Genomic DNA, 26,871 nt, shown 5'->3' with positions numbered 1-26,871 from the left:
AGTCAACCCAGTGGTATAGACAACACAGTGGTACAGACAACCCAGTGGTATAGACAACACAGTGGTATAGACAACACAGTGGTATAGACAACACAGTGGTATAGACAACACCTTGGTACAGACAACACAGTGGTACAGACAACACAGTGGTACAGACAACACAGTGGTATAGACAACACAGTGGTATAGACAACACAGTGGTATAGACAACACAGTGGTATAGACAACACAGTGGTACAGACAACACAGTGGTATAGACAACACCTTGGTACAGACAACACAGTGGTACAGACAACACAGTGGAACAGACAACACAGTGGTACAGACAACACAGTGGTATAGACAACACAGTTGTATAGACAACACAGTGGTCAAGGCAACACAGTGGTAAGGTCAACCCAGTGGTATAGACAACACAGTGGTATAGACAACACAGTGGTATAGACAACACAGTGGTATAGACAACACAGTGGTAAGGTCAACCCAGTGGTATAGACAACACAGTGGTATAGACAACACAGTGGTATAGACAACACAGTGGTATAGACAACACAGTGGTACAGACAACACAGTGGTATAGACAACATAGTGGTATAGACAACACAGTGGTATAGACAACACAGTGGTATAGACAACACAGTGGTATAGACAACACAGTGGTACAGACAACATAGTGGTATAGACAACACAGTGGTACAGACAACACAGTGGTATAGACAACACAGTGGTATAGACAACACAGTGGTATAGACAACACAGTGGTATAGACAACATAGTGGTATAGACAACACAGTGGTATAGACAACACAGTGGTATAGACAACATAGTGGTATAGACAACACAGTGGTATAGACAACACAGTGGTATAGACAACACAGTGGTATAGACAACACAGTGGTATAGACAACACAGTGGTACAGACAACACAGTGGTATAGACAACATAGTGGTATAGACAACACAGTGGTATAGACAACACAGTGGTATAGACAACATAGTGGTATAGACAACACAGTGGTACAGACAACACAGTGGTATAGACAACACAGTGGTATAGACAACACAGTGGTATAGACAACATAGTGGTATAGACAACACAGTGGTACAGACAACACAGTGGTATAGACAACACAGTGGTATAGACAACATAGTGGTACAGACAACACAGTGGTACAGACAACACAGTGGTATAGACAACACAGTGGTACAGACAACACAGTGGTATAGACAACACAGTGGTATAGACAACACAGTGGTATAGACAACACAGTGGTATAGACAACATAGTGGTATAGACAACACAGTGGTATAGACAACACAGTGGTATAGACAACATAGTGGTATAGACAACACAGTGGTACAGACAACACAGTGGTATAGACAACACAGTGGTATAGACAACACAGTGGTATAGACAACATAGTGGTATAGACAACACAGTGGTACAGACAACACAGTGGTACAGACAACACGGTGGTATAGACAACACAGTGGTATAGACAACACGGTGGTATAGACAACACAGTGGTATAGACAACACAGTGGTATAGACAACACAGTGGTATAGACAACACAGTGGTACAGACAACACAGTGGTATAGACAACACAGTGGTATAGACAACATAGTGGTATAGACAACACAGTGGTACAGACAACACAGTGGTATAGACAACACGGTGGTATAGACAAGACAGTGGTATAGACAACACAGTGGTATAGACAAGACAGTGGTATAGACAACACAGTGGTATAGACAACACAGTGGTATAGACAACATAGTGGTACAGACAACACAGTGGTATAGACAACACAGTGGTATAGACAACATAGTGGTATAGACAACACAATGGTATAGACAACACAGTGGTACAGACAACACAGTGGTATAGACAATTCAGTGGTATAGACAACACAGTGGTATAGACAACACAGTGGTACAGAAAACACAGTGGTATAGACAACACAGTGGTATAGACAAGACAGTGGTATAGACAACACAGTGGTACAGACAACACAGTGGTATAGACAACACAGTGGTATAGACAAGACAGTGGTATAGACAACACAGTGGTACAGACAACACAGTGGTACAGACAACACAGTGGTACAGACAACACAGTTGTAATAGTAAAGGCCACTCAGCCAGGGCTAAACCCCTTTGGTGTGATGCGTAAAAAGGTACGAATGTTTTATAACTGCATACAACGAAATGGCAGATAAACGAAATTACAGCCCACCCCACCCCACCCCGAAATTACACATCACCGACAAAAAGCGAACAGCCTGACTGTTGTTATTTTTATTAAATAGTATTCATTCAATTACTTATTTTCAATATTTGTTTGTGTTACATCGTAATTCTTGTAGTAAGTTGGGCGAAATGGGCTTCTCACATTAACCCCATTTGGGGAATAGAACCCGGGCCTTTTAAGGCGACGAGCGAACATTTTAACCACTAGGCTACCCAACCGCCTCTAGTGTCTGGAGTTAAATTTGTGTACCAAACCAATATTCCTTTACCATAACTCGCTTGCCTTTCTTTAGGTTTCATAGGACATCAGGAAAGACACAATGGCCATTGAGGGCAAACTGAAGTCAACAGATGGCCATCCATGGCTGGTCTACATCTCAACAATATTTGCATCTGTTCTGGCTCTTCTTCTAGGCTATACTCTCGGTATCATCTCGGGGGCCATGCTGCTCCTTGTTGACACGTTTCAACTCGATACATTGTGGCAGCAGCTCATGGCCACGTTCGGCACAGTAGGATGTGCATTAGCACTTCTTCCTGCTGGCTACCTTGTCCAGCTTTTGGGAAGGAAGAAGATGATCATTGGATCAAATACGTTGACTTGTATTGGCGCCATCGTATCAGCAGCAGCACCAACGAAAGAGGTGGTTCTTGTTGGGCGTTTATTGGCTGGAATGGGAGCAGGTAACCAGTTACTGAATGTTAAATGCAAGCATTATCAACGTGAATGTATATAACATCTTTCTCACATCCGTCAACAACATGAAGGCATGTCGGAAAAGTGGCGAATATATCATTCCAAAATATCAGAGGAGAACATTAATATCTTACTGGGTGTGCTGTTCAGTCAGGATGGACTGTGGAAAACGCTCATAGTTACACATGTCTGACACAATACCTTGAGAACCTCACATTTCTAACGAACGAATCCGATGAGGGAATGCTACCATGTGCTTGAATCATTTTACTGGGGGTGGGCGGCATTGGTGGCCCAGTCGTCTAAGGCGCCGCGATTCGCTGTGTAGAGTTGCGTCCCTTGGGCACGCCAGAAACCTATGATTGTGGGTTCGAATCCCGGTTCGCCTGGATTATGTTTCTAGGTTTGTCAGCACTATACCCGCGTTTGTGAGTTTCACCGAAGTGGTGAACGCCTGAGACCTGCATCACATCGGGCTTTCCTACCACATTTAGCTGACACGCCGTGATATAACTGGAATACTGTTAAAAGCGGCGATAAACCCAACTCACTCTCATTACACTAAGAAATCAGATATAGTGGGCATTTGCACAGTTGCACACTTGCAAAGTGTTTTAACATCTCACCACAGTATGTGAATGCTGTACAGGAACTATTATGTGATCGGCTCCGGGTGGTGTTTTGATGAGACTTGCCTGGTAGATCTTAACTGTCATTCAATTTACAAGCTTACATTCGATGAAAATAACTGGGACCTATTTGTGCAAATCTTTGTTATATATCTTTTCTTTCACATCGCATCAGGTTTGACAACTTTAGGTTCCACCAGCTCACATTAGCAATCACATTTTATCTTGACCCCTGACGATCCGGGGTAGAATAGGTCTTCAGCAACCCATGCTTGCTGTAAAAGGCGACTACGCTTGTCTTTAGAGGCGAATAACGGTATCGGGTGGTCAGGCTCGCTGACTTGGTTGATGCATGTCATCGTATCCCAATTGCGTGGATCGATGCTCATGATGTCAATCACTGGATTGTCTGGTCCAGACTCGATTATTTACAGACCGTCGTCATATAGCTGGAATATTGCTGAGTGCGGCGTTACACAACAAACAATTGCGTTGATCGATGTTCATTATGTCAATCAGTGGATTGTCTGTTCCAGATTCGATTATTTACAGACCGCCGTCATATAGCTGGAATATTTCTGAGTGCAGCGATAAACAACAAACAAACATTTTATCTCAACCGAACGATTCTGTAACAACCTAAAAGAATCTATAGAATCTCAAGTCAGAGTTGTGGAACCTGTTGCATGCTGTCGACGAATATTTCTGTGACGTTCGAAATACTTACATACTCCCTAATGATATTTTACAGGAACTATATCCCTCGTCGTGCCAATGTACATATCGGAATGTGCCCCCGTGGACATCAGAGGGCGTCTGGGTAGTCTCACACAGGTCTTGATTTCAATTGGGGTGTTTCTGTCATCAGTCGGGGCAGGCGTTTTCAGTGGACTAGGGGAAGCAGGATGGAGGTGAGTATTGATATGCTCAAGGTTTTGTCGCTCTTATCAATTGTTTTGAAATATTTCAGTACTTCATTTATTATTCTACCAGGTGGATGTTTGCATGTCCCTGTGCTCTTGGCGTTGTGCTTTTTGTTGGAAGTCTCTTCCTCCCGGAGACTCCTCGATGGTATATGGACAGAGGAAGAGAGGAAGAAGCTGTTTCTGTCCTCAAGCGACTGAGAAATAACCCGGATGAAATCCAAATAGAACTCAACGACATAAGAAGAACTGTTGCGGAAGGGAAACGTCTGAAATATGATAAGGGTTTGTAAAATCGTTATATAGTTATTTATCTCATTCTATCCTGCAAAACATGTGCCATAGTGAAAGCATATTATTTTATTGGCGTATTCCAGTAATCAGGCTGTTAGTGACAGTTTATGTTTTTTCCCGGATCAGATCCGGATTTGAATATGGGCAGGCTTAAAGGCCGGACAAGCAAGTTTGTCACCTGAGGTTGACAGTGGCATTGCGGTGCATCACAAAATTCACAGTATTTGTGGCAAAATGGGCCAAGAAATTTTGTGAGTTTATACACAATATGTGTCTTAAATTGTCTTTCTGAGGGATAGGTTTGTATGGTAAGGATTCTTCATGCTAAATTTATTGTTTAGTTTATTTAAAGTAGAGCACATGCTATTGTAAACCCCACCACAAAGCATAGTCTTCAAGTAAAATCCTATGCATGCAGCAATTGGCTACCATTTTAGTGACCCTGTGATTAAACTATTCTGTCGAATTCATAGAGGGAGAGAGGGTGATACATTTGTGATTCATCAAGCCTGAACATGTGAGCGATTCAGCCAATCAGAGCACTGGATGTATTGGTTGGTTGGTTGGTTTTATTGTTTTACGCCGCACTCAGCAATATTCTAGCTATTTGACGATGGTCTGTACATAATCGAGTCTAGGCCAGACAATCCAGTGATTGATATCATGAGCATCGATCCGCACAATCGGGATACGATGACATGCATCAACCAAGTCAGCGAGCCTGACCACCCGATCCCAGTTGCCTAGCATACTGGATGTGTTTTGAAAACAGCTTTAAATCGTCAGAGGCATAATGCATTACTACATAGTGAGAGCAGGCTCAGCAGTCAGATACATATTCTACATTTCATTGTTGGCATGTTGTTTACACCTGACATTGTGAATGAAGAATATGACGTAAGTATCAATCAGAATTATGAACTAGTTGCCTTTTTTAGGGCATAATACTTTACCATGAAATGTAGAATATGTATCTGACTGTTGAGCCTCCTCTCATTATGTAATAATGCATTATGCCTCTGACGATTAAAAGCTGTTTTAAAAATACTTTCATTTGCTCCCTATCAAACTATGTAAACACCTCTCCAGACGTAGCGAAAACATTTCAAAGTAATTTTCAGAAACACTTTGGGGTGAAAGCGTAAATAAGGAATAATTTACATGACCCACTATGGTAAAGTCACGTGGCTTTGTCCGAGGTCTTCCGGGTGAGCGTGGCTTTAGTTGGAGGCATTCGTCACCACTCGCCCCTTTCCGTAGCCTGCAAGAAGACTCGTCCACCTATCGATGAATGCTATGTGCGAAAATACGACAAACCATTCAGAATGCGTGTATGATTTCAAGTTCTTCGTCAAAGAATCCCTCAGAAACAATTTTTGATTTAAAATATGTGTTAAATCTAAAAATATACCAAAGACACAGTTAAATGTGGTCAATCATACTGTATAATCCCGCATGTCCCGATGTGCTTTAAATTGCATCTGAAATATATATGATATATGGGGAAATATATGTGAACCATTACGCAACGAGTTGACAATTGTTTTAGGTATGCCCGTTTGCGCTAAGACGGAACCCGGTCGCAAAAATGGCCATGAGAGGGGCACGAGTCGCTATTCGGCTTGTCCCGGAATAACACGAGTTGGTCACGAATGAGTTGGAGGTTGAGCACAGTCGATCCGTGTATTTTTAGCGCTCGCCAACTTTTCTGATGTTTGTCATGGTCTGAGTTGGTCTAACACTACTTCCACACAGAACATGGTTCCTCTATGATTGGGAGGATACTAACAACGCCTCCAGTCCGAAGAGCTCTGTTACTGTCCATGGTCTTGGCTATGATAACACAGGTGACAGGGGCGGCTCCCGTTATGTAAGTGGACTCACATACTCTATTTGGATTTTAATTTAAGTGACCAAAATGTTGCATTGAATAAAACACTGTCTCTTTCTTTAATAAATATGCAGCCATTCGTGTGTTTTCATAAGATATAAGAATTTATAAAGAAAGAAGTAAGAATGAGATATCTTTGGGAAGGTCGATTCGCTAGTAAATTCCATTTTTGTAGGTACTACACGGGAACTATACTCAAAAGAGGGGGGTTCGCAGTCAAAGATGCAATATGGATGACAGCAATACCCACTGCACTGCAGGCTGCAACAGCCTTCGTCAGCACGTGCTTGGTTGAGAGGATGGGACGCAAACTTCTGTTTCTTGGCTCACAGATAGGTAACCGCCTCCGTGGTCTAGTGGTAGAGGGTCCGCCCGGAGAGCGGAAGGTCCGGGGTTCGATACCAAAAGACGTTAAAAGATGGTACTTGTTGTTACCCTGTCTGGCACTCGGCATTAAGGGGCTAAAACAAGGACTGGTCGGCTCGGAGTCAGTATACTGTGTCTGAGTGGGGTATTCATGTTAAACTGCGGCATGGTATCTCAGTGAGCTAGCACTATAAATCGGCATCAGTCCGGACTAGTACAAGCAGCCACACACACACACACGTGCATGCACGTCGCTATATAAGTGCAATAATCTTGGACGCGACGTTAAACCCCATTTCCCCTCACCTCACAGATAGGTAAATGATGCTCACGTTCCATTGAACATGTATGTAGCTTCGTCGTAGGTCAATGTTGGCTCTCGGTATCTTCATGACTGTTGATTATTTCTGCTTAAGTCTCATCTGTTTTGTGGTGACATTATCCAAATTGCATATAATAGTAGTTATGTGAAATAAACTCAAATTACATCGGTGACGTCACATATACGTGACTTCACATTTTCATTCTTGTGTGCAATAAAGCCAATGTACAGTTTCATCTTGAATCAGTTAATGTGTCTTGAATAATGTTGGTTTGGTTGGTTTATTGTTTTACGCCGCACTCAGCAATATTCCAGCTATATGACGGCGGTCTGTAAATAATCGAGTATGGACCAGACAATCCAGGGATTGACATCATGAACATCGATCCAAGCAATTGGGATCGATGACATGCTTCAACCAAGTCAGCGAGCCTGACCACCCGATCCCGTTAGTCGCCTCTTACGACAAGCATTGTCGCTTCTTACGGCAAGCATGGGTTGCTGAAGACCTAGTCTACCCCGGATCTTCACGGGTCCTTGAATAATGTGTCTCCTATTTGAATAATGTGTCTCCTATTTGAATAATGTGTCTCCTATTTCAGTGTTTATGACTTTCATTGTCAACAGGTCTGTTAATTTCCTTGGTCATTCTTGGACTTGGCTTCTTCCTCTCCTCGACTCATTCCCCCGTCGTTAGTGATGACATTCAGAGTACAATCAATAACGCTACAACCGCTTCCATGTGTAATTTAAGGTAATTTGTCTTTTGTTTCAAATGAGTCAAAAATATGAACAGTGCAACCCAATATAGAGATTAATAGGTAACATGACACGAGTGGGTTTTTTTGCACATAGATAAAAAATATTCTGTAACCAAAACGTTGGTAAAACAATGTTCAGAGGGCATAATGTATATATCATGAAGATTCGACCATAACCTGGGGAAATACTTGGTTCTCATTGGCTGACTGACGTAAATCTGAGGTATATAATCACATTGTACAGCCCTCTCATTGTCGGCTGCACAGTTATACATATATTATGCGATAATTTTCGTTTGCACATTAACATGGCGGACACCAAACAAACTACCGATACGACGGTGGATAGCGGCGCATTTGTTGTCGGACATTTCACATCTTTTTTCGACGATGGATTTAGTTATGATTAACTCAACGGATTAATTTGGCAAATCACATAATCATCTGATTATATAAATAAATTACTCATCAATCAGAGAAAAATAAATTCAGTCGAACAAGGCTGAATATAAATAATCGTCTGCTTTGCTAAAAAATGAGCAAGAAATAAATTGTTACGTTAATTACATCTCATGGCAATATAGATGAAGCCATTGATTGCAAAATAAATTACACATATAATTGAATTTATTATCAGATTTCGTTGAGGATATGGCCACGGATCATGACCCGTTAACGGATGATAGGCCTACATCGACACCAAACACCTCAGTCCACATAAACATATAATAATAATAATTCAAACAAAACCATACATTTAGGAAAAAAAGTAATGTTTTGAAATCGTCGGTAGCACAACATAACTTTAATAGCTGTAAAATTATTTTTCAACTTCCGATTTAGGACCTACATAATATTTTCCTAAAAATATAATTTTATTCAGAAAAAAAAGATTCAGTCACGGTCCCATTGTTAATTAAGTTGCATGAACTAAAGTAATCTTTTGAGTACATTAATTTGTTTGCGATTGAAAATTAGTTAAACCATATTTCCAACAGATACCATCATCCAACTAACTAAGTCGTCAACGGCAAGCCGCTTTGCAACAATTGACGAGGGAAGCCTAGATTCTAATTCCCTGGAAGGGAGGCCAAAAGCACACCCAGGACTGCACATTAGGGTGTTACGATCTTTAAACGTAATGAAATATATAACAAGACTTAGTATATGATGTATACCTACTTATATCGATAATATATCAACAAGTAAATATAAATAGGAAATTCTAGGCCTTTCCATGGCATAGAAAAGTAATTAAAATTCATTAATTAAACCAAATAAATCTCCAAATGAATAGATCTAATTAATTATTCATCTGCACAATTAACGGTCTGGGACCCGTTCCACAAAGCCATCTTAGCGCTGAGGTAATCGTAACTCCCATACTTTAACACTGGCTTACGATAGTCGTAGCACTAAGATCGCTTTGTGGAACGGCGCCTGGGGACTATATTATCACAACTCCTACCGGATACTTATTAATTCCTTCCCAATCAGAATGGTTCAGCGAAAACGGAAAATCCACAGACTTTGAATCACTTCCAGTTGACGAACTGAATGCACGTCTAAGGCACACTTACGCGGAAGTCCGTACTGCAGATGACCAGTTCTATTTAAAATGATCATTTGTTGGTCAGAGAGCGGCCAAACATCGTAACATTCGGGCGCCGACGTTTGAACGGAATATCAACTATTTAGCAAGTCTTCCGTAAAGCCCCAAATGTGTTTCTCGCCATGTTGAGAGAAATAAAACAATCTGGCCTTCACACTACATCCCATCATGAGACCATTTCTCATGGGAATATGTCCAAAATTAGGGAATGTCGGTCTGTAGATTCAGTAGGCCAATCTTCAACGTTAAGTATGGTTTGACATGACATTAGGGTTTGGTCGGCGAGGTTGTGAAATTCAAAAAGAATTATCTCTGCCTTCGTTTACCGTTGAAACAAGAGATGACGGTGTGGAAAACATTACAATGAAACACCCACAGGCTACACCCAGAGGGTTTACGGGATTAGGCGAAAGCACGCATTTATGCCACCGGTACACCCTCATACCCTGTTGCATCATTTCAGAAATATTATTCGAAATTACATCCCACCAAATCCAACTTTCTTTCAACACTTCGCAAACAAGACAGTGAATCCGAATCAATTTGGTACACTTTGAAGACACTAGATCACAACACGCTTTCACAAATGACCAAAACAATATCCTCAGAATCGTATTTGACACCAATCACTGTGCAAGAGCCATCACAGTGACCCTTCTGTCGTAGAAGGCGTGAAATCGCAAAGTCCACAGGGCACAAAAATCAACATTCTCTAAATTCGTACAACACCGACTCCTCAGAACAAAAGCGCCTCTACTCTTCCATTATGCAAGGTGACAGTATTCAAGTGTCCACTACTATCAGCTTTAGTTATACTATCAAGTTAATCTTGCACAAACCGCCAAGCATGCTTCGGCTGCATCTTTTCAAATTTCCAGTTACAATGTAACGGTAAACACTTACTTCCGAGAATAGGCCAAGGTCATGAGATCGGTCCATTATTCGGGTGTGCAATGTAACGGTAAACACTTACTTCCGAGAATAGGTCAAGGTCATGAGATCGGTCCATTATTCGGGTGTGCAATGTAACGGTAAACACTTACTTCCGAGAATAGGCCAAGGTCATGAGATCGGTCCATTATTTGTGTGTGCAATGTAACGGTAAACACTTACTTCCGAGAATCGGCCAAGGTCATGAGATCGGTTCATTATTCGGGTGTGCAATGTATCGGTAAACACTTACTTCCGAGAATAGGCCAAGGTCATGAGATCGGTCCATTATTCGGGTGTGCAATGTAACGGTAAACACTTACTTCCGAGAATAGGTCAAGGTCATGAGATCGGTCCAATATTCGGGTGTGCAATGTAACGGTATACACTTACTTCCGAGAATAGGCCAAGGTCATGAGATCGGTCCATTATTGGGGTGTGCAATGTAACGGTAAACACTTACTTCCGAGAATAGGCCAAGGTCATGAGATCGGTTCAATATTCGGGTGTGCAATGTAACGGTAAACACTTACTTCCGAGAATCGGCCAAGGTCATGAGATCGGTCCAATATTCGGGTGTGCAATGTAACGGTAAACACTTACTTCCGAGAATAGGCCAAGGTCATGAGATCGGTCCTTAATTCGGGTGTGCAATGTCACGGTAAACACTTACTTCCGAGAATAGGCCAAGGTCATAAGATCGGTCAATTATTCGGGTGTGCAATGTAACGGTAAACACTTACTTCCGAGAATAGGCCAAGGTCATGAGATCGGTCCATTATTCGGGTGTGCAATGTAACGGTAAACACTTACTTCCGAGAATAGGCCAAGGTCATGAGATCGGTCAATTTTTCGGGTGTCCAATGTAACGGTAAACACTTACTTCCGAGAATAGGCCAAGGTCATGAGATCGGTCCATTATTGGGGTGTGCAATGTAACGGTAAACACTTACTTCCGAGAATAGGCCAAGGTCATGAGATCGGTCACTTATTCCGGTGTCTAATGTTACTGTAAACACTTACTTCCGAGAATAGGCCAAGGTCATGAGATCGGTCCATTATTCGGGTGTGCGATGTAACGGTAAACACTTACTTCCGAGAATAGGCCAAGGTCATGAGATCGGTCCATTATTCGGGTGTGCAAAGATGTTTGAACTTTTTCGTTACATCTTTGAAATTATCAGGCATTCCTGCGTGATGAATAAAGTGAATAAACAAAACATTATTTGTTTTTTTCTGAACCTGATGTTTGTTAGTTGTGACACTTTAACCACCCGTCACCCCTTTACGGGTGATGTCACTTGAGAATGGAATGAAAGGCCTCATCACAGACTGGCACCTAAGATATGAAAGAGTTCCAAACTAACATTCAAAACACAGGTTCATCTCCTAATTATGAGCTGGTTGGTCCTAACACAATAAATCTCACAATGGATGATAACTGTATGTAACTGTATGTCATGGTGCATGTTAATATGTATTCGAATTAATAAATGAATAATCATTATAACTATGGATACATAGTATCAGTATAAATATTCAGACAAATATAACGGAAATTAAATAGTTGTATTTGTGGCTTTTGAAGCAATTTCAATATCGTGAAACCAGGTGAGCTACAATTCCGTATCACTTATCAATTCAGAACATGTGAGCAATGCATCGAGTCTTCACAATGCGGCTTCTGCTACGACGTCCTCTCAAGAGCCTCATGTGTCCCCGTGTCGGTAAACGGCAGTGCTACAACAGGGAGATGTTCTTCCGCCAGCTCTTTTAACAGTTCAGACTTTTCCCTGGTGACGCAAGCTTGTCCCAGTGACTATAAATGGATTCCAGTGATAGGGTCGTCCCTATACTTGGCTGTATTTAGTAGCGGTGAGAAAATGGACATTCAGTATTACATTACCAAAATGTGTCTCCTCCAAGATATTATTTGTAGTGAATTGGTAATGACATGTGATTGGTCAGATGATAGTAAAACATATTTTTTTCTAAGACATTCACATGTTTTTATAATTTTGGGTTTCCATTTAACCGGATATCATGACATCAGATGCGAAATTTTGCATATAACGTATCTCCATCAGCTTATTGTCCAACGGGGATGGTCGGGTAGCCCAGTGGTTAAAGCGTTCGCTCGTCACGCCGAACACCCGGGTTCGATTCCCGACATAGATACAATGTGTGAAGCCAATTTCTGGGTTCCCGCGCCGTGATATTGCTGGAATATTGCTAAAAGCGGCGTAAAACCATACTCACTCACTAATTCACTTATTGTCCAACAAAGTGTTTCAATGCAGCTGGACCTAATTTAAGTTAATTCAATATCGATTAAATGTGTGTATTCATTCAAAACTTTACAAATAAAGATTTTAGTCTTTAATATCTACATTATGTATTTCGTTTATATTCCAGGTGTTGGCGTGATTTTTGTTTTTATATCTGAAGTATTTCCCCTCTGGGCGCGCGGCACATGCAGTTCAATAGCTACTTCAGTTCTCTGGATATCCCAGATTGTAGTGACCATGACTTTCCTGACACTTGCTGAAGCCATCACGGCCCATGGTAAGTGATCCCAAAAGGCTTTTCCAGAATACTTTTTGGGGTATCTGGTACGATTTTCTAATTGGGAGATAGAGATACAGAGTTCAAGGCTAGAATTTCTGACAGTCCTGGTACCAACTGTTTCTCCATTGTCCATGGCCACTGGATGTTGTCGCAGAATCTTGGCAGACAGTCTTGGCATAATTTGATACTAGTGTTGGTATTGTCAGGGATTGTCAGGTTCGCAGGAACAACAAAACTTACCATCACTGGGCTGTAAAAGCCTATGCGTGAGTGAGTTGGGTTTATAGCCGCTCTAATAGTATTCCAGGTAAATCGCATCGTGTCAGCTTAACGTGGGAGGACGTTTACCACTTCGGTGAAACCCACGAGCACGGGTATGGTGCTGACAAACCTAGAAACATAATCGGGGCGAACCGGGATTCGAACCCACGATCATAGGTTTCTGGCGTGCCCAAGGGACGCAACTCTGCACAGCGAATCGCGACGCCTTAGACGACTGGGCCACCCGTGCCACCGTAAAGACCTATGAATATTACAAATTAGATGTTATATGTGGCAGCCAGACGGTCCGGCATTGTGTGTCTCATCACACAGACCATGTAGTTATTTAAACCAGTAATTAACAACATGTCAATTTCAACATGTAAGTTTGGAAATGGCACTTAATGACATATCAGGCAATTGTAAATGCACAAGACTAACTTTGACATGTTTCCTATGACATGTGGCTCTTTTAATATCAAAACAAGTAATACATAGAATTATCTATTATATAATTCATACTTGAAAATATAACTTTTGCATGTTCAGATAAAACAATTAAAACTTGCAATTATATCACAATTCAGCATTCACCCAACCCTCACTCAAGATACCTAGGAAAATAACAAATTAGACGTGCGTGTGTGTACATGTTTGTTCTATTTGAGGACAGTCATGTGGTCTTCCTCTCCAGCAAGGACTGTAGAGGTCAGGGCCCAGGATGTTCCTGGTAGACCCAAAGTAAGGTGGGCTGTTCAAGCCGTTATTAGATGATTATGAGGTATGGTGAAAGTTTGTGACATAAATCATGATTAATACAAAACAGATTAGTTTCAAATTCAACCTGCAACATATTACATCTGCAATAACACACCGCAGGAACTGCAGCGATAAAATACAGATCTGGTTAACTACCGTATTTTCTTATATATATATTCTTATAGTATAGAGCGCACCCATGTATAATGCGCACCCCCCTCTAGCGGGTTCAATATTTTGGAAAAAAAGAAATTTGAATATTATGCGCAAAATTTTTTTACACCGTACCCTTTCAGCGAAGTCCGGCAAACGAACGGGTGCTGAGAAACTCCGTCAGTACAAATTCGAAATTTGAGATAAAAAATCACCAGACATGTTTATTTACCGTTTAAATAGTATTTATTGTTCTGCTAGGCATTGTTTTATATCTAGGGATTAAGATTACCTTGTGTATTTTCTCGTAAACTAAGCCGGAAACAGCAATCAGCTGTACACACGTTTTCTTGGAATCGACCGGTGATTCGGTCAAGACACACCCAATGATATAACTTTATAGGATTTTTAATGCAAGGATCGGCAAAAATTGTATCTGAAACAATTTTTTTTTATCAGGAATAAAATTTTCCATTATTTTCTTAATTATATGCAGCCTTCAGTATGTCTTCATGACGTATGTATATGCGATTGGGGCTAGCGATGGGACAGGACAAGGTAAACCAGTCAGGTAACACATGACTGGGTCTAAGTGTTGGTTGAGTCACATGTTTACCCTCTCTCTAATGATCATCTTCCTTTTTCCATTCGTAAATGTTAAACAATCCCTAAAACAGAAAAAAACTGTCAAATGGTCACACACGCATTCATCAATGTGTTTGCTTACATTTATTCAACGTTCATCTGTATCTCGAATTTGCTGTCTGGAAGATTGGCTTTTATAAGGGGCATAAAATTACAGTTATTGGTGAGTGAGTATGGTTTTACGCCGCTTTTAGCAATAGTCCAGCAATATCACGGCGGGGACACCAGGAATGGGCGTCACACATTGTACCCATGTCGGGAATCGAACCCGGGTGTTCAGCGTGACGAGCGAACGCTTTAACCACTAGGCTACCCGACCGCCCCTTCAGTTATAGGATTGTAGGTGCACACAAAGGGTAGACTGTCCGCGAATCTATCTGTTTTTGTTTTCATTAGTGTTTCACGTGGGATTTTCATTGCTTTACTTACAGCGTCTTCATCCACTCCCAATGGATATCCCTGTAGTTGTAGATTGGTCTTTAATTCTTCCTATCTTCGGTTTCGTGTGTCCACGTCCGAAAAAAAAGTACACAGTCTTCTCGCCATTGAGTATGAAATAGTAATTTCAGTGTGCCGCGGATGACATGTATTGAATTGTAGGTATTGGCGCGTTGGCTTGTAATGAATATCCTTTTTCAATTGGTCTCCTTGTTTTATACCTTTCACGTCCAGATATGATTCTCATTATGTTCACATTCCATGGTAAATTAAATCGATGGATCGAATCAAGAAAATTCCGAAAATTGCTTATTTCTTCCACTGTTGGGTACCAAACAAGAAAACAGTCGTCCAGATATTTCACCATGTTTCACAGATATCTCACCATGTTTCACATATATCGCACCATGTTTCACAGATATCTCACCATGTTTCACATATATCACACCATGTTTCACAGTTATCTCACGATGTTTCACAGATATCACACCACGTTTCACAGATATCACACCATGTTTCACAGATATCTCACCATGTTTCACAGATATCACACCATGTTTCACAGATATCACACCATGTTTCACAGTTATCTCACCATGTTTCACAGATATCTCACCATGTTTCACAGATATCACACCATGTTTCACAGATATTTCACCATGTTTCACATATATCACACCACGTTTCACAGATATCTCACGATGTTTCACAGATATCACACCACGTTTCACAGATATCACACCATGTTTAACAGATATCACACCATGTTTCACAGATATCTCACCATGTTTCACATATATCTCACCATGTTTCACAGATATCACACCACGTTTCACAGATATCACACCATGTTTAACAGATATATCACCATGTTTCACAGATATCACACCATGTTTAACAGGTATCACACCATGTTTCACAGATATCTCACCATGTTTCACAGATATCTCACCATGTTTCACATATATCTCACCATGTTTCACAGATATCTCACCATGTTTAACGAATATACTTAGCTGCAGTTTCATCCATCGAGTTTTCCACTTTGGAATATAACATTTCTTCTACATATTATATCTTATGATCATTATTAATTCCCGCTGTGGTTCTCTCTCCTCAAACGATAAATTGTGATTTACTCTGTTGGGATTATTCAATTGAAATTTCTCGATGTTTTCTATACATACAGATTTTGTTAGATTAGTTATAAGTGTGTACATATACATTTACTGCCGTCCCGTGAAGGTTCCATGTTAGAGTTGATCTTCTGCAAACCATACTCGTCGTAAGAGGCGACTAACGGGATCGGGTGGTCAGGCTCGCTGACTTGGATGATGCATGTCGCCGTATCCAAATTGCGTAGATCGATGCTCATGATGTCAATCACTGGATTGTCTGGTCCAGACTCGATAATTTACAGACCGACGTCATGTAGTTTGCATTTCTGAGTGCGGCGTTAAACAACAAACAAAACAAACATAAATACCACGGGTGCTATGGGTAGGGCAGGCCATGCATGCCCTTTTCGCGAGCTCCTTGCATCATCACTGATTTTCAGTGGTTCGTTCTTATAATTTTCACAGCTGTTTTGTCCTTTACTGGTTACCATGACGTCACAATGAAATGACATCACTAATTGCTCTGCTACTGAAGCTGTTAGCAGTATTTGTTTCACTGAAGACACTGCTAATTACTGTCTACAAACTGAAAAAGTTGGAAGAATGATGTTGGATGATAAATAAAATCTCACCCTCGTGTCTTTTGATATGAAATATATCAACACTCGTTGATAAAAGTGGCAAAAAGCCTCGGCAAGCCTCGGCATTTTTCCACTTTTATCAACTCGTGTTGATATATTTCATATCAAAAGACTCTCGGGTGAGATTCTCTGTATCTCAAATGTCTATTTTAACTTAATATACCGAACTAAATTCTAACCTTATGTCTTTAGTAATTTGCAAATGTCCACTATCATCGTCAGTATACACAGGAGTTAAGCTTGCATTCACTGAAAGGCATGATACTGGCGATCTTTTTTTCAATCGTTCATTACTCTGGTTCTGTCAAATTGTTTCTGGTAACATTTCTGGTTTGTAGGTATCTTCTGGCTGTATGCGGGATGCACTTTGCTTGCTGCAATTTTCATCTTTATATTCATGCCGGAAACACGAGGGCTACGATTGGAGGAGGTTAATCAACTGTTCCTGACACGGGATGAAAAGATTGCTTTGGGCAAAGCAGAAGTAGACAGATTTTCGAATAGTTAAACTAATTATCGCCCGCAACGCCTTCTTACAACCCTCCTTTTTGAGGATTTATCATTCTTATTCAATGAAGCAACAGGTGAAGACTTCAACTATATGCTATGTAGAGGTAGTAACCTTTTGGGATGATATAAGCTGCGGACACAGGCGGTCAATTTATATTTCTTTGCTATCCAACATTATCACTCTGACTGTCATTTTAGATTTCTTTGCTATCCAACATTATCACACTGACAGTCATTTTAGATTTCTTTGCTATACAACATAATCACACTGGCAGTCATTTTAGATTTCTTTGCCATACAACAGAATCACACTGGCAGTCATTTTAGATTTCTTTGCTATACAACATTATAACACTGGCAGTCATTTTAGATTTCTTTGCTATACAACATAATCACACTGGCAGTCATTTTAGATTTCTTTGCTATCCAACATTATCACACTGGCAGTCATTTTAGATTTCTTTGCTGTACAACATTATCACACTGGCAGTCATTTTAGATTTCTTTGCTATCCAACGTTATCACTCTGACAATCATTTTAGATTTCTTTGCTATTCAGCATTATCACTCTGACAATCATTTTAGATTTCTGTGCTATGAAGCCTTTTTGTTCATATGGTTCACGTGTATTGATTTTCACGCGAATCACATTGATCTCTTCCTGTGTACCACGTGTAACTCTATATCGTCCTTATAGCTAGACTACATTACTGGTGTCCCCTGCCGTGATATTGCTGGAAATATTGCTAAAAGTGGCGTAAAACCATACACACTCACTCACTCACTTTCGCTAGACTATGTGGAGGGGTACTTGGTTCGAGTGGCCTGGCAAAGCAGATGCGACAAACAAGTTATTTGACAGAATCAGTCAAATATTCTATTTATGTAAACTTCAAAAAATAAAAGCGTTGATCATTTAGCAAGTTTATCCCATCCCTATGACATTGTAATGACTTTATTTTTCGATGATATCTGAAAGACGTTGCCATTATTATCGAATAAATTGATGATATCTAAATATGTGTTGTGATATTGTATTGATGACAAAATTGTAAAACGTTGAAAGTAAATATGTCAGTTATTGCTTCTGTGAACTCACACGTGCTTAATGTTTACATTACCAGCCCCAAGATACGACATGTTAACCCTTTTCGCAAACACCCGGTGTCAACACCTATTTTCAGTTATCCATTCACATTATTTCACACCAGTATGTTTCCTTTTACGCCCAATGGAATCTTCCTCGGTGGATAACCCGTACTGGTTAAGTAAGTTACTTGATATGACAGAATAACCCTACAAAGTTAATGGCATCCTGTTGTTTGTGCTGAGGGAATAATACAAGCAGATGACAGACGCCTGATTAGGAACGGATGTGATTATGAGTATATATGTTGCGGACCTCAGTGTTAAGTTGTTGCCGCACTCAGCAATATTCAAGTTGCATGACAGCGGTCTGGGCCAGACGATACAGTGACTGATATTGTGAGCAATGACTCACGCATTCGGGGTACAATGACAAGGAATCAGGCAAGTCCCCCAACCTGACCACCCGATCCGTTAAGTTGGCTCTTTCGACAAGCACAGGTTCCAATAGGGACCAATGCTAACCCGAGAACCCACAAGGTGCGCCTGAGGGAATAAGGTCAGTGAGATAAACCGTGATTTGGCATGACTGTTTAAGCTGAGCAATATTTGACCTGTGTGCGTCACGGAATGCTATTGAGGTACAAAACGTTTCACATTTGCTTGTCGTATTGATATTATTATTAAATATTAATTGAGGGAGGCACTACTCTAAAGGTGGTATAAACATTCTCGTGTATATAGATGCTTGAATGAGAACAGTTTTACCATTCACATCGAGTAGATATAGAATACTAAACGAGCTCCCGTGTAATACCAATTTTATGAAACGAGTCAATAGTTCTGGTATCTGACTCGCTTTCGCTCGTCAGATACCACAACTATTCACGAGTTTCATAAAATTGGTTTTACACGGGAGGGAGTTAAGTATTTTATTTATTACTTGCCATTTATAACGTTTTTGAAATTATACTGTTGAGTTTGAATAGGCTGACACGATGTATGGCATAATCCAATTGAGTTTAACAGAATAATACTTCAAACACGTCAAAAGTTGAAACGTATGAATTTAATATCATACAACGGTCCAACGCGAAAGTGATAAAGTATGTAAGGACTGAGAGGCGCTGGTTTTTGTTAAAAAATATATAAAACCCATTGGACTTGATGCACCTGGTGGTATTGTTGAAAGTATGACACGTTAATGTGTGCCAAGGAAAGGTGACGTCTTCTGTCGGATAAAATGCCTCATAATTACACGTGTACATAACACGCCTAACACTCAATGTATGAATGTTGGTTCATGCCCTGGTTAGCGATGTTACAATACTTGTACAACAAAGGCCTGTAAGGGTTTGAAGAAGAGCATCGTGGCCAGGTAAACTAGCTGTTGATAATATGTATCGTCGGGGTTGACTGGAGGGAGTGGGGGTTGAGGTGGAGGGGTTTGTATATACCCTCATTGTCCTTGTGTAGTGGAAGGAGTGGAAGTAGGGCTGGTGGCGGTTGGGGGTGGTGGTAGTGGAGGTTTGTACCTCATTGCCGGGTTGGAGTAGAAGGAATGGGTGATGGGGTGGTGGTAGTGGGGCCGGGGTGGGGGTGGGGCTGGGTGTTCATGAGTACAATCAATGTTAACGTAAAGGCTTTATGTTATACAAATACATGGTTGGGAACCGAGGATGGTTTTTCTGCTACCAAGAATTGGTTATACAAATTCTGTATAATCACAACGAGTTTTAAGGGTGCACCTATCCGTTTTCACGACTCTAACCTCAGCTGCAAACACGAGTATGGGGATAATGTACGCTAGTGGTAAAGGGGTCTTGCATTTGTACTGTGATCCTCTATCACAACTGAATTATCTTTTTGCACCTAGTTTGCGCCCAGATAAATAGTATATTACCAGGCGATCAACAAGGCCCAAAAGAAGTCATCATGCGGTGTTCATCTCTATCTGTTAAATATTTGCAATAAAATGACAAAAGGAATTACACATATGAGATATACATCAAATGATCAAACAGACATTCTTGGGTTGGTTTCTAGCGCCGCCCTGGGGAGTATCACAATGATGCAGGTTTTACCACCTTGGTGAAGCCCAAGATGTGATCAACCTAGAAACTGATGAACCCATGGACATAGGTCTCTGCACTCCTAAGGGACGCAACTCCTCACAACTGATATGTAGAAGAAATACAAGAACATATCTACGCTGTGGGATAAGTTTTCCAACGTCCAATAAAGTCAAACTTCAGTGCACGGAGCTCGTTACAGTGTGGCAAATGCCCTTGTCCCAGAACCGCGTATGTAGGTTAATGCATCGCTTGCGTCACTCGATACGAGGTCCAATGCGCTCGTTTAGCACAGTGTGCTGTGTAAATATAGTACGTTCATTCTTTTGTGTTCGCTCATTTTAGGTCACTGACGGGTTTGTATGCTAGTTCTGTTGCCCTTGAATCGTTCTGGGGACACACCAGGCGAACTGTTACACTATTTATCTCAATGGATGTTTTGATCGTAAGATAGTTTCAATAGGACAAATAACAAAAGGAAGAGAATATATGAATGTCAACTTCTTTAATATGAGGATCACAACGTTACTGTATATGTTACGCCTTCATCACCTGAAGCATATACTCCGAAACATTGTGTTCCTCATAATAAAGAAGTTGACATCCATATATTCTCTTCCTGTTGTGTATCACTTCTAAATGCCTTGCAAAGACAGGAAAAATAACGTTATTATAAAATTATAATCTAATAATTACATCACTACTGTTTTTAATCAATAGAACCTATATCCCTTGTTTGAAGACGTGTGCATTCATGCGCCCTAGTCGACACATCTATCAATGGGTTCGAATTTAAGATGATGTTTTCAATTTTGTTCCCCATTTCCATGCACATGTTAACAAATATATAGAGTGGGCAAGTACATTCATAATCAAGGTAGAGGGGATTTAACGTCGTATCTGTACTTTACTAAGAAAGTACTATCCCAAATTATGACATGTGTTACATTTGACCACATTATGGGCCTACTAGGTACATCACACAATAATCCTACAGCACAACATTCCTTCCGGCCTTCATTCATAAGCTCTTTGCAACGAATCACTTGAATCAAATTGTGTTGTGAGACCTATTCGTGGTGTGACTTTACGAATGGGTTGTTTCTCGAAAGTAACTCTTATGGAAAGTAAGGATTGCACACGTGTTTATGAATCAGGAACACACACGACGTCGTCATTATGAGTTCACAGCTGCAGCAGGGGACACGGGTGGCCCAGTCGTCTAAGGCGCCGCGATTCACTGTGCAGAGTTGCGTCCCTTGGGCACGCCAGAAACCTATGATTGTGGGTTCGAATCCCAGTTCGCCCCGATTATGTTTCTAGGTTTGTCAGCACCATACCCGTGCTCGTGGGTTTCACCGAAGTGGTAAACGTCTGAGACCTGCATCACTTCGGGCTTTCCTCCCACATTAACCTGACACGCCCAGATATAACTGAAATAATGTTAAAAGCGGCGTTAAACTCAACTCACTCACTTACTCATGTTCACAGCATGGCTGTGGCGTGTGGAGATGCACTGAGCCATGCAGCGACTGAGGTAATCCCATATGACGATATACCTTTTTCAGCTGTGAGGTTTCATCGTATAGGACTGAGGACACATTGTCAGTGGTGACACGCCAACGAATTTGTATTGTACACCTAACTGTAAGCCTATCCCGACGAAGAACACAATATCCTAGGTAGAAGATACACCCTAAATTGTCCCTGTAGAGTTTTTTTTTACTTCAATACATTGTTTCTAGCTGATATATAGTTTATTATCCGTGTGAGTTTCCCATATCGTTACAATTATCTACAAGCATAAGGGGGGCGAATTTCTATACCCTATATATGATATCTATAATACGGATTCTCGAGAGGATAATAATCTCTTTCTCATATAACGTTTTCCAAAAACAATTAACGGCGAATATCATTCACTAAAGTTACGTGAGAAACAACTGATTAATTCAATGCCAGAGTTAGTTTGTTTGTTTGTTCGTTGTTAAACGCCGCTCTCAGCAATATTCCAGCTATATGACGGCGGTCTGTTTTTTAATTATGTCCTCTACCTTGATTGTTGGTGGTGGAATGGGGTTTAACGTCGCGTCCAAGATTATTTCACTTATATAGCGACGTGTATGTACGTGTGTGTGTGTGTGGCTGCTTGTACTAGTCCAGACTGATGCCGATTTATAGTGCTAGCCAACTGAGATACCATGCCGCAGTTTAACATGAATACCCCACTCAGACACAGTATACTGACTCCGAGCCGACCAGTTCTTGTTTTAGCCCCTTAATGCCGAGCGCCAGGCAGGGTAACAACAAGTACCATCTTTTAACGTCTTTTGGTATGACGCGGTCGGGGATCGAACCCCGGACCTTCCGCTCTCCGGGCGGACGCTCTACCACTAGACCAAGGAGGCGGTCCACCTTGATTGTAAAAGTTCTTGCCAACTACATATTTGTTAACATGTGCATGGAAATGGAATAATAAAAAAAAATGTCCTTATTGACGCTCATCTAAAATTCGATTGATTGTTTGTTTAACGCCGCACTCAGCAATATTCCAGCTATATGACGTCTGTCTGTAAATAATCGAGTCTGGACCAAACAATCCAGTGAATGACATCATGAGCATCGGTCCAAACAAATGAGGATCGATGACATGCATCAACCAAGTCAGCGAGCCTGACAACCCGATCCCGTTAGCCGCTTCTTACGACAAGCATAGTCACCTGCCAGAGTTAGTAACGGCTGAGGTCATAATCCTTTCCGTCTCTCCACAGTGAACTGCTCCTTTGAAGCGATCCTTGTTTTCAGAAACAATCACACATCAGGAAACCACTGAGGTTTCAGATATTTGGCAACAGTGAGTGTGTTTCGTGTAACGCCATTTCAAACAGGAGTTAGTCACGATATGGCTGAAATATTGCCGATGTGACTTTAAATATTAACTCACTCACTCAAACAGGAGTCCAGTTAAATCATGGGGTGTCCGCTGGTGACGGAAAAAAAGCGACAAATCCCTTTCCATATCGAATAGACATCTCTGCATAAAGCAGTCGATTGTACTTTTCCGACTATATCATGAGCATGTGTTTATGAATTGCTATCAGTTATTGACGATACCAGATGTTCTCGAAAAGGTGAGTGTATCCTGCCCCACCGGTGGCACACGTCACAAACACATGCAAAGGCAAGTCAATCGTTCACCTGAGAAAACACGGGAACATATGGCACAAGTCAAAATAGGGAATTGCATCTGACATCATTTTTGTCACTGATGCGTCACACTTGGAAACGTCCTCCACATGTCTACCATTAAACATTTTGAGAGCTTTGCTGAGGCCTTGAGGGTAGCAACCGTGATCAACTAACTCCTGAGCAAGGGTCGCTTGATGATCTTTGAAATCTTTTTAGAAAGAGCATGTTCGATTGCATCTCAAAAGTTGTGAAATGTAAACACCAAAAGTTAGAGCTGCAGGAATATTACTCGACGTGAAGGGAAAGCTGACTATTGGAAAGTTGATTTCATTCCTCTTATCTTGTGGAGAGTGTTTCGTCACTCTGAATCTTGATGCATAGATCTAAATATCAAACAGATGCGGCGGTCTCACCGGTATCTTTTGTTTCTAGTTCAGGTGGGTAAATAAGTGGAAGGGAATTGGCTATTTGATTGTTATTGAACGAAATCAGATCATCGATAGACCTGAAGCTTAAGATGACTTCTTGGCCAAATAACCTTGTTTTCACTTAACCAGTACGATTAGAAATTCCGATTCATATGCACAAAGAAACAGGTGAGCAGGAAGGGGACCGCAATTGCTTTAATTTTACACAAATTGTCCTGAACCTCTAAATTTAGACATGTATCTGTGGTAACAAAAAAAACCAGGGATCAAGGAATGAAGATTTTCAATGAGTTTGTCATGTGGGAATGCGGTGTACAAAGTTGAAAAATCAAAAGATTTGACAGAATGGAACATGGTTCTTTTCTGAGATTGCAAAAAGTCAAGCAAATCCTTTTTGAGAATCCACATGTATTAATTCCACATGTCTTAAATACTTTCTGTGAATATAAAGACAATCCTTCTTTGATTGTGTTAAGGATAATGGTTAGTCTTTGAGAACGATTCGGTGGTTCATTTGCTTGTACAATGACATTGCTGTCTGGTGTAGGCACATTCGGGACAAAGAAAAATGGAAGTTCCAAAGGCCACCTAACAAAATTTGGTATGAATGTTACAGGTAAGAAAACGTGTCACCGTCAGGAAAGCTGTCAGTGAGACAGCATAGGTGACTGAATTTATGAATATCAACGTAATCAGTAGTTTCCTAAAAAGATATGTTTCCGCAGGACGGCAAGTCTTCAAGGTCGACCTTGAGGTCTAGCTTCACAGTGAGAATGCACTTTGGGTGAAGATCGAGCTGCATTGCATTGTATACATCCACACAAATAACGTAGAGTGGACATCATTGTATTACCTTTGTATTACTTCTTTTTATGAGTTATTTTATTATTTAATAAAGCAGCAACTTCAGTCAATATCAGTAACCATGATGGACAAAGAATTTGACTTGATAAATTCATGGTATTGCCTGAGACATAACATGCTTCCTCACAACAGTATGTATCAGATGCGGGCTGAACAGACATACGAATCCTTACCATGGCATCCTATGTACAAACGCTTCCTGTCAGATACAGGTCTACCTCACACCAAGAAGAGGCCAGCTTCACAACATGAATGCACCATGGGACAAAGGTCGAGGTGTATTCTATTTATCGACATAAATGACAAAGAACGGCCATCAATGTAATCACTTTTTGTGAGTTATTTTATTGTTATATACGTCAGTAACTTCTGTATTGAAGTACAACTTCTTGAACAGTGACGATGATGGACAGAGAATTTAAACTTTAAATTTAAAGAACTACATAGTATTGGTACACAATGGATCAGGGGCGGTCTCAACCGTCATACGAATTCAATACTTCCGACTTTAACCTACGTATTGTTTGAAGTGCTACTAAATTAGGGAAGACCTCACCGATGCTTTGTCTTCATCAGACAATGAAGCTATAGTGAACAGAGAACAGCATATAGGTCACCTTTTAAACATGATGTCCATTTTTTAAATAAATCCTAGACAAGAAACATTGCCCATTGTCTATCTGAAACTCACACCCTGGGAAAATGTAACTCCAGAATTCCAGCGTAGATCGGCAAGCGTGGACACATAATTTTTACAACCAGTTAACTCCCTGCCTCTGGAAGATACCATTAATATGTTCCAATGATTTGTTGAGTGAAAACTGGACTTGTCTTTGCATGTGTTTATGACGGGCGCCACCAGTGGGGCAGGATACGCTCACCTGTCTGCGAACACCTGGTATTATCACGATTTGATAGTGATTCAACACATGCTTTCTATACATTCGGAATCGTACAATGGACTCTGCAGTTAGCAGAGATACCTTATGATTATGGATATATCGCATTAATGAGTCATGCTCCGCAAAATTGATCACAATTATTTGATCACAATTCCAACTTCAGAGAAATCGAAAATAGAACAATTTAAAACGATTCACCTGAATCGCAAAACTCTCCACTCCATTACATGCCTGATTGGTATACATCGTTTCATGAACTTATCATGCACAGTACAGTATGTAGGTACGCTACACTACCTCCAACTAACTTGTTTACAAATAAACCTGTCGAACCCTAAAAAAATGATATAATAAGTCACTGCATAAGCACAGATTTCGCCCAAGACAATTAGCTTCTTGAAACAATTGGATCTCGCTCGATTGCATCGAACTGAACTTAGTAAATAGTTCGAAGATAAATCCATTGAAAAATGCTAGTTTTGATTATCTGATAGTCTTTTCTGAAATTCATTGAGGAATAATGTTATATTGCAGATTTCTTTTTGTATCCAGACTAAAACT

General features: G+C 40.7%; 1 protein-coding gene across 1 annotated transcript; it reads left to right on the top strand.

The window, feature by feature from the left end:
- The first annotated feature begins 2,571 nt into the window (after positions 1-2,571).
- On the top strand, positions 2,572-18,036 carry LOC139446063 (proton myo-inositol cotransporter-like). The gene is made up of 9 exons (XM_071227334.1): positions 2,572-2,935; positions 4,329-4,488; positions 4,571-4,785; positions 6,550-6,664; positions 6,861-7,021; positions 8,001-8,127; positions 12,322-12,551; positions 13,092-13,241; positions 17,598-18,036. Exons 1-9 carry the CDS (start codon positions 2,572-2,574, stop codon positions 17,765-17,767), a joined length of 1,692 nt encoding a protein of 563 aa, XP_071083435.1. The 3' UTR covers positions 17,768-18,036.
- The last annotated feature ends 8,835 nt before the right edge of the window (positions 18,037-26,871 follow it).

Source organism: Haliotis cracherodii, unplaced genomic scaffold (genome assembly GCF_022045235.1).
Source record: "Haliotis cracherodii isolate W230 unplaced genomic scaffold, xgHalCrac1.p SCAF_6, whole genome shotgun sequence".
NCBI classification, from domain to species: Eukaryota; Metazoa; Mollusca; class Gastropoda; order Lepetellida; family Haliotidae; genus Haliotis; species Haliotis cracherodii.
This window is presented reverse-complemented; position numbering and strand designations above follow the sequence as displayed.